This window comes from Aplysia californica, unplaced genomic scaffold, assembly GCF_000002075.1.
Source record: "Aplysia californica isolate F4 #8 unplaced genomic scaffold, AplCal3.0 scaffold00562, whole genome shotgun sequence".
NCBI lineage: Eukaryota > Metazoa > Mollusca > Gastropoda > Aplysiida > Aplysiidae > Aplysia > Aplysia californica.
In genome coordinates this window covers 401,357-410,859 of record NW_004797832.1, presented here as the reverse complement: position 1 = coordinate 410,859, position 9,503 = coordinate 401,357, and the positions used below count along the sequence as shown (strand labels likewise).

The 9,503-nt window shown below is 44.3% G+C and overlaps 1 protein-coding gene across 1 annotated transcript; it reads left to right on the top strand.

Moving 5' to 3' along the window:
• LOC101856458 lies at positions 1–8,110 on the top strand (the record flags this gene model as incomplete). Its single annotated transcript, XM_005106913.2, is given in 7 exon segments — positions 1–295; positions 1,693–1,899; positions 2,833–2,937; positions 5,708–5,923; positions 6,462–6,566; positions 7,563–7,741; positions 8,025–8,110. Coding segments are annotated over 7 exon segments (1,021 nt in total), but the record flags the coding sequence as incomplete, so codon positions are not given.
• Between the last annotated feature and the right edge of the window lie 1,393 nt (positions 8,111–9,503).

Here is a 9,503-nt window from a genome sequence, read left to right as displayed (position 1 = left end):
GGGGGCGGGGCCACAGTCAGGGTCGGGGTTTGCCTTCGGGAGAGGGAGAGCTCGGGGGCTGCCTGCCACCAGAAGTAGAGGCCGGGGGTTCGGAGCCAGGGGTGGAGGGTTTGCCGCGCCCGGCCTGTCCTCCTTGGGCGACTTGGTGGACCTGGCGAAGAAGAAAGCAGCGATGGAGTCAATGCAGTACGACGAGCTGGCCCAGCTGGTGCACGCCTGGAAGTACGTCATCACGTCCATGCCGTACAAAGGGGACCCAGTGGCGACTGTGGAGTCCTCACTGCAGCATCCAAATGTGAGTACAATAATGATCGCAGAAACAGGAAGATCTCTCTTCGGGTACATGGACAAACCCAACCCCAAAGACCCTTTAAATCTTTTATGTAGAGTTGACCAGACTTTGATCTTCAGAGCCAGCACAGGACACTTACACACCAACAAGCACATAGACAGAATCAACCCCATGTGGGAACCCCATTGCAGACACTGTGACTACCACGAGGAGACCGTTGAACATCTTCTCCCTCACTGCCCAAACCTGGCAGTTCTTCGACGCAGGCTCCTACACACACCTACAGACTTACAAAGCTTGCTCTACTCTGGCGTTGACCAGATGACAAGGACATGTGGTTACTTGAGGGAGGCTGCACTGCCAAGAGCGAAATGCTCGCAGCTAAAGTGATTTGAAAACAACAACAACATGATTGTTTTTAAGCACAAGGGGGCTATTCCGAAAAATGCTGTTTTGAGAAAATCGAAGGTAAAGTTTTGCCCCTTGTTCAGTTTCTTTAAAAGACAAGGAGAGTTTTCTCTATAGCCAAACAAATATACACACCAATGAAATCAAACTTCTCCTTTAGGTAGGGCAATGCCCACTTTTGGTGTAGGTCAAGATTTCTGGAAACCCCCGAACTCTGGGTTAGCCTGCTTGTCCTTAAAAGCGACCATTTGCAGTTTTGGTTGTTTTTTTTTTGTTTTTTTGTCACAATGAATGAATTTGTGAAATAGAGAGCACCGAGAGTGGGTTGTTGGCGGGTGCTCTGGTGTGGTTTGCTTCTTCTTTCCTATAAAACATCTGTCATCCTTATCTCCCCTTCTTCTTTTTTTATGTTTGTTACTCTCTTGTAACACCTCTAATCTTCTGGCGCTCATATGACCTTATGCAGTTGCGAGCGCCGTAAAACCTGTACTAAAAAAGAGAGCACCACTTCTTGCTAGATTAAGGGGACGGTCGGCTGGGAGTAAAATATTGTGTGGGAGGTTTTTACACCAGTGAATTATCTGAATGTGTCGAGGTATCAAACCCGGGATATCATGTGGCAGAGTATAAGATTGCTGTGTGTGCCATTTGGTTTCATAGTTATTCTTTAGACTAGGAACACCTCTAAGTGGGTGGTTGGCGGGTGCTCTGATGTGGTTTGCTCCTTCTTTCCTATCAAACATCTATCGTCCTGATCTCCCCTCCTTCTTTTTTTATGTTTGTTACTCTCTTGTAACACCTCTAAAATCTTCGGCTCTTATATATGACCTTATTGTGTTGCAAGTGCCGAAAAAACTCTTACTAAACCTTTTGTATGTTATTGTTTGGACTAGTAACACCTCGAATCTTTGGCCGTTATTTGCCATAGTTGTGTTGTAAATGCTGTAAAAACTGTGCCTAAAACTCAGCCACCACCAATCCCCTCGGCTCAGGTGCGGGGTCTCAGGCTCCAGTTTGACTGCCGCTTCCTGTGTAAGATCAACTGCTACTCGCTCTACTCGGGCCAGCTGAACCTGCACAAAATGCAGCACGGTAAACCCGCCAACTTCTGCTTCCTGGTGCGCGGATTGGGCCTGAACAGAGAGAGGTGCCGGATCGATTGCTTCGAGAAGGCGTATGAGCTGATCATGACGAGCAAGGCAAGTGCACTTTTTTGTTGTTGTTGTTGTTTTTTTCCCTGATTTTATTGTTCTGATTGTGGGTGGTTGGCAGGTGCTCTGGTGTGGTTTGCTCCTTCTTTCCTATCAAACATTTATCGTCCTGATCTCTCCTCCTTCTTTTTTGTGTTTGTTACTCTCTTGTAACACCTCTAATCTTCGGCACTTGTAATATGACCTTATAGTGTTGCAAGTGCCGTAAAACTCTTACTTAACACCCCCCGGGGCGGTGCCACTGACTGAAGTGTCTTTAGGCCATTCCCAAAGGGGGGACATTTCTCGTTCTAGTGCACAGTAGAATTGTAAATGAGCTGATCTAACCATGTCATGCTCATTACTGTGCCTGAACTACGACAGGGAACTGCTGCTTTTTCTTTCCTAATCCTTACTATCGTCATTTTGCCTCTACTTCTTTTGTATGTTTGTCACTCTCTTGTGACCCGCTATTTCCGGGGTGCCTTGATAGTCGAAGCAGACTTTGTGCTGTTGAAGCTATAGAGGTGAGCAGAGTAAGTCTGATTCCCCGTAAGGACTTTTCTGTTGACATTCACCCTTTGGCGCTAATATGACCTTATGCTGTTGTGAGTGCCGTAAAACCTCTACTGAATAAAAAAACCCAACCATTTACTAAAACTATAAAAAAACTCCTCACATATAACGACCCTGAAAGAAAAAAGAAATGTGTGCCTTGCTCATGAACTGTGGGTGGTTGGTGGGTGCTCTGATGTGGTTTGCTCTTTCTTTCCTATCAAACATCTATCGTCCTTATCTCCCCTCCTTCTTTTTTGTGTTTGTTACTCTCATGTAACACCTCTAATCTTCGGCACTTATAAGACCTTATTGTGTTGCAAGCGCCGTAAAACTCTTACTAAAACTAAAAACTGATGAGCTGTTTGTGTTTGATGTCCCGCCCAGGTGGAGGAAGTCTTGTGTCAGGAGGACTGCGGAGAAGCCACCCTCGTCCAGGAAGTACATAACTTGTTCACTGCCGACCAGAAAGCCTTTATGGACTTGCTCAAAGTGAGTTTCGCAGAATCAACTGGGGGCGTTTTTTCTTTTCCATAAACATTTGTGAGGCATGGTCGTGGTGAAATCAGGCGCTCGTCAAAATAAGGAAATGCGAGAAATCGGCTTTTTTTTGTCCAGTTTTGACATTTTTTTAATAGTTTTTTTTTTCTTTGGCTCAAAACCTTGTATGTCCTTTAAAAAAATTTTGATGTGTGGATTTTATGGAAAAACGTTGATTAAAAGCGCAACAAATTTAAACTTGCAGCTTCCAAGGACTGTGAAGCTATGGAAGTCAGCAAAGTTTAGCGGCCATTTTCTCGCTTATTTTACCTCTGAAATCAGGCGACCCCTTTTCCTTCAATCGCAAATATCTCGACTTCTATTCAAGATAAATGGATGGTTTTTTTTCCATCGAAAGCTAGGCAAATTAACAACCTTTCAGATGATACCAATAACTCCATATACCCCAAAATTGACGAGCGCCTGATTCCTCTGTGTCGTGACACATAGCGTCGGTGCCCGACTCTTAACAGGGTATAGTGGGTGGTTGGTGGCTGCTCTGGTGGAGTATGCTCCTTCCTTTGCTCTCAAACATCTGTGGTCCTGAACTCTCCTCCTTTTTTGTTTGTGTGTTACTACTCTCTTGTAACACCTCTAATCCTCAGCTCTTCTTTGGCCTAATTATGTTGCAAGTACCGTAAAACTCTTACTGAAACAAACGATGTACCCGCTAAATAAAGTCAGACACTTGTCTTGTCTGAACTCATGTTATTCTGAACTGCAGGTATAATTGGTGATGCTATGATAAGTAAAAATAGAACACTCTACACAAAGTTTCAAGCAGATCTGGAAGGTAGGAAATAAAGAAATGACTGTTTTTCTTCAAAAGTCTTTGATCTAACCAAAGATAGTAAATAACAAGATGGGCCACTCAGCCAAAAAAGTGTCCGCAGGAAGTATGCTCTTTGCTTCAGATGGCGCTGCAGTCTGTTTTGAAGCTTTCTTTCGTTTTTCCAGAAGAAGAATAGGAATAGCACCTCCTTGCGTGCGCAGATCGACTGCTGTTCATCAGCAGTTTGGGTTTGTTCAGTACGGAGTTTTAGTTTTTAAAAATTTTTAATGACCTCTCGCCTTTCATTCTAAAGTCAAATTAAACGAAGAAAACAATCACCCTTTCCTCCGGAAGAGGTTTTTTGTCAGCGTAACCATTTAAAAAAGCGTTCTTCCGAAATTCATTCAAAAACTTGTTAGTTTCACTTTGATTTTTTAAACTCAAGTAGGATAACTCTGTTCGCAAAAGGTGCGATTTTGTGAAGAGGGCGCCACCGAATTTTGAGGACACTTTTTTAATTGGCTCAAAGAGAGAAGTGGCCCCTCTTGTTATGTAGACTCTTTGATCTAACGTAGCTGTCAGAACCTGAAGTTATGCAGTATATACACAGTAGTCTCCGCCTAAGATCCCACCACTTATGATCCCGGTTCACTTAAGATCCCGCTGTTTTAAGAAAACAGAATTTTTACTATACAAAAGTCACCTCTAAGATCCCGCTGTTTTAAGAAAACAGAATTTTTACTATACAAAAGTCACCTCTAAGATCCCGCTGTTTTAAGAAAACAGAATTTTTACTATACAAAAGTCACCTCTAAGATCCCGCTGTTTTAAGAAAACAGAATTTTTACTATACAAAAGTCACCTCTAAGATCCCGCTGTTTTAAGAAAACAGAATTTTTACTATACAAAAGTCACCTCTAAGATCCCGCTGTTTTAAGAAAACAAAATTTTTACTATACAAAAGTCACCTCTAAGATCCCGCTCTGATTCACTCTGAAGGTCTACATTCGGCTAAGATCCCGCATTTCAGACCATAATTTGTGGAACAAAAACCCGGGCGGGCACAGCAGATCAACCTAGAGTGAAAAGTTGAGATCAATAAACTGTCCGTCGTGTCAAAGATCAGCCACTATCGTGAATGTGATCACATACATGTTGTGAAACTCGATGAAGCAATACAATGTTTGCCCCATACGGGATCACACCGGGGTGTGAACTGACCGTCACGTTTGTTTTCCCCACGCATCGCACTCACACCTGAGCTCTCACCCTAAACTTACATCGCTCGCTGGGTGGGTAGGGCCTACACGTTCGCTCCAGGCGGGATCACATTGAATTGTGAACTCTTCCCTGACCATTGCAGCAGTAGTCTGTACTCCCGAATTTGCGAGACAGACTGAATTTTAATTGGTGTGTTCACAACGTAATGGTGTGTAACAACACAGGCGGTTGGGGGGGGGGGGGGGGACTCGCTCAGAGATGGAATGCTATAAATTTTCGACAGGTAAAGGGGAGGGGCAACTGGATAAGCGTAGATCTTGAGACTCATGATAGAATAATAAGTGAAAATGGCACGCCTCATCCCACTGTACACTGTCATAGGTCATCAAGGTTAACCAGTCTTTGCTCGCCATACACCATAACTAAGATCCCGTTTTTCCTTGCTCCTGAGCACCGGGATCTTAGGCGGAGACTACTGTTTTTCCTTTGAGTCTGTTAAAAGTATTGTTGCGTGGGTGGTTGGCAGGTGCTCTGGTGTGGTATGCTCCTTCTTTCCTATCAAACATCTGTCGTCCTTATCTCTCCTCCTTCTTTTTTGTGTTTGTTACTCTCTTGTAACAGCTCTAATCTTCGGCACTTAGATGACCTTATTGTGTTGCAAGTGCGGTAAAATTCTTACTAAAACTAAAAAAAACCCAGGTACCCCTTACTTTTTTTTTTCACTTTCAGAAAACCGTTACTACGGAGGGCGGCCGCCCGCGCCAGTTTACGAAGCGCCCGGCAAAGCCGATGGGGCCCGAGGTGCCGGAGAAGAAGCGGAAACGGTTGTTTACGACTATGGACCTCTGGTCACTTGACCCTCATTCCCTGGCCCCGAAGAAACGAGTGGGCATCCTGCTGGACCCCGACGCCCCTCTCAGGAAGAAACTACTCAAGTTGAAGGAGGTGAGATTAATAGTAATAATAATGATAATAGTAATATTATATATAGCCTGTATGCTGCGCATTTCCATTTTCTAAAAGAAATGCTCAATGCGCATTACATTGATAAAAATATCACAACTGAACCCTATCCGTACGCCCTGGGGTCGTTTTGTACCCCTGGGGTTTTATTCTTCACAGACATTAACCTGTTATTATGCACAGTAGAATTGTAAATGGGCTGATTCATCGATGTCATGCTCATAACTGTGCTTGAACTGCAACAGGGAACTGCTGCCTTTTCTTTCCTAATCCTTACTATTGTCATTTTCCTCTACTTCTTTTGTATGTTTGTCACTCTCTTGTGACCCGCTATTTCCGGGGTGCCTTGATAGTCGAAGCAGACTTTGTGCTGTTGAAGCTAGAGAGGTGAGCAGAGTAAGTCTGATTCCCTGTAAGGACTTCTCTGTTGACATCTACCCGTTGGCGCTCATATGACCTTATGCAGTTGCGAGCGCCGTAAAACCTCTACTAACACTAAGAGTTTTGTTGTCTCCCACAGCTGCTGAAGGAAGAAGGCATCACCAAGCTTCACCTGGTGTCCAAGGTCGATCAGTTCGCTCACAAGACAGCCATCAACATCAAGAACGTCTACCGCTTTCTGGAGGTACGTGCTGCCCTCCTCGCTGATCATGTCTCCCCAACTCCTCCCCCCCCCGCGCAGGGCGGTGCCACTGGCTGGAGTGTGTCTTTAGGCCATTCCCAAAGGGGGGATATTTCTCGTTCTAGTGAACAGTAGAATTGTAAATCGACTGATTCATCAATGTCATGCTCATAACTGTGCCTGATCTACAACAGGGAACTGCTGCTTTTTCTTTCCTAATCCTTACTGTTGTCATTTTTTCCTCTACTTCTTTTGTATGTTTGTCACTCTCTTGTGACCCGCTATTCCCGGGGTGCCTTGATAGTCGAAGCAGACTTTGTGCTGTTGAGGCTAGAGAGGTGAGCAGAGTAAGCCTGATTCCCCGTAAGGACTTCTCTGTTGACACCCACCCCTTGGCGCTCATATGACCTTATGCAGTTGCGAGCGCCGTAAAACTTTAAAAAACTCCTCTCACCTCTCTTTTTGGTTGGTCTCACTTTAGTGAGTTTTAGTTTTTCTTTAGTGTGAGAGTCTGTGAAACCGAAAACATTTTTGGGTTTTTTTTGTGCTTTAAATCAACATTTTTCAGTAAAATGCACACAGAAATGTGTTCTTGGGCATGAGAGGTGTTGAGCCAAAAAAACGAAGATCCCCCCCCCAAAATTTCCAAACTGCCAGAAAAATGCTGATTTCTCGGATTTCATTATTTTGACGAGTGCCTGAGTTGGTGGTTGGCGGGTGCTCTGGTGTGGTTTGCTCCTTCTTTCCTATCAAACTATTGTCCTGATCTCTCCTCCTTCTTTTTTGTGTTTGTTACTCTCTTGTAACACCTCTAATCTTCGGCACTAAAATGACCTTATTGTGTTGCAAGTGCCGTAAAACTCTTACTAAAAACTTTTTTTTTAAAGAACAAAAAAAAATATGAGTGCCTGATTTCCCCAAGATGCCTGACAAATGATGTCAGTGGGGACGTAAAAACCTACCTGAAAACAGATAACAATAAAGGCAGCGATGTTTCAGATTCCCATCCTAGGCATGGAGAGCAAGACGCCCGTGTTTATGGAGATATACTTCGACAACGTCCTCATGGCCGCCAGCCCGCCCGACAACAAGAGGAACGCCGCCATGCAACAGGCATACAGGAACCTGGTGGATGCTCTCTGTTCCCAGCCCATCGACGTGGTCGCAGCGGGCTCACAGTGAGTTGCGTGTGTGTGAGTGTGTGGGGAGGGGTATATAGACGGTCACATCAGGCTCACAGTGAGTTGTGTGTGTGGGGCGGGGGGAGGGGGGGGGTATATAGACAGTCCTGCAGTAGGCATACAGGAACCTGGTGGATACTCTCTGTTCCCAACCCATCAACCTGGTCACATGGGGCTCACAGTGAGTTGTGTGGGGTGTGGGGGGGGGGGGGGGGGGGGGGGGTGTGTGTTGTAAGTGCTGTAAAACACTTGATCAAACAAGATATGTGTTTTGTTCCAGGTTCTGGCACCCCCACATGGCCTACGAGCCCAACATCTGCAACATCGTGACCAAGTGGCAGGGAGAGGACAACAACTCTCTGCTCAGTGAGTCGCCGGCTCTTGGGGGGGTCCAAGGAAAACCACACATTGTCTTTTGGGGGGGTTTGTATGTCGCCCGAGGAAAACCACACATTGTCTTTTGGGGGGGCCAAGGAAAACCACATTGTCTTTAGTGCCATCACATATGTTGGGAGAAAAGCTTAATTGGAGTGGGTGGTTGGCGGGGGGTGCTCTGTTGTGGTTTTACTCCTTCTTTCCTATCAAGCACCTATCGTCTTTATCTCTCCTCCTTCTTTCCTATCAAGCACCTATCGTCTTTATCTCTCCTCCTTCTTTCCTATCAAGCACCTATCGTCTTTATCTCTCCTTCTTTCCTATCAAGCACCTATCGTCTTTATCTCTCCTCCTTCTTTCCTATCAAGCACCTATCGTCTTTATCTCTCCTCCTTCTTTCCTATCAAGCACCTATCGTCTTTATCTCTCCTCCTTCTTTCCTATCAAGCACCTATCGTCTTTATCTCTCCTCCTTCTTTCCTATCAAGCACCTATCGTCTTTATCTCTCCTCCTTCCTTTTTTTATGTTTGTTACTCTCTTAAGGTGCCGTAAAAGTCTTTACTAAAAAAAAAAAAGCATTATTGGAAATTTTGGTTTTGTAATTTCAGATGTAAGAAACTCCTTTTCTTCATGTTTAGAAAATGTTTAATGTATGGTAAATCTCATAACGTTCATGATGGTAAAGAACGTAATCATGTTATAGTTGTTTGGTTGGGTTTTTTTTCCTAAATTTGGGCAATTTTTGCTCTTATGACAATTTTACTTCCTTGTGTTTTGACTTGTTTGATTCAAGTCTTGTCACAACCTTCTCTTTTGACGTACATCTTTCAGTTAATTATGGGTCTCAATATTCCGCTATTTCGGCTACCGCCATTTCCTCCGCTAAACTCCGCTACTGCGCCACCTCTTTTTTATAATCAGGATTGTAAATGTTTGGTAAGTGACTCTTTTACTTGAAATTATCTTCCAAACCCTCAAATTGGTAGGAAATAACCTTGGTTTGATAAATTGATGGTTTTTATTTCAGCATTCTAAGGTTAAACAGTATATAATAATGATGGGTGTCTAGCGAAAACGTTTTTCTGTCGCGATCACGCGGAAAGCTCCTCCTTTTTTACATTCTGAGTTGAGACCCATGGTTAATGAATGCTGCTCATATGATGAATAAAATGGATGGTGTCAATGAGGATCTGTTTCTATGTTTCTATTATGTGGCGTCTGTGGTCTAGTGATTAGGGTACCAGACTCGTTATCGTGAGGTTGTGGTGTCGGTGGTCTAGCGGTTAGGGTACCGGACTTGTAATCATTGTGGTGTCGGTGGTCTAGTGGTTAGGCTACCGGACTCGTAAGCGTGAGATTGCGGGTTCGGGGGTTCCCGTTGTG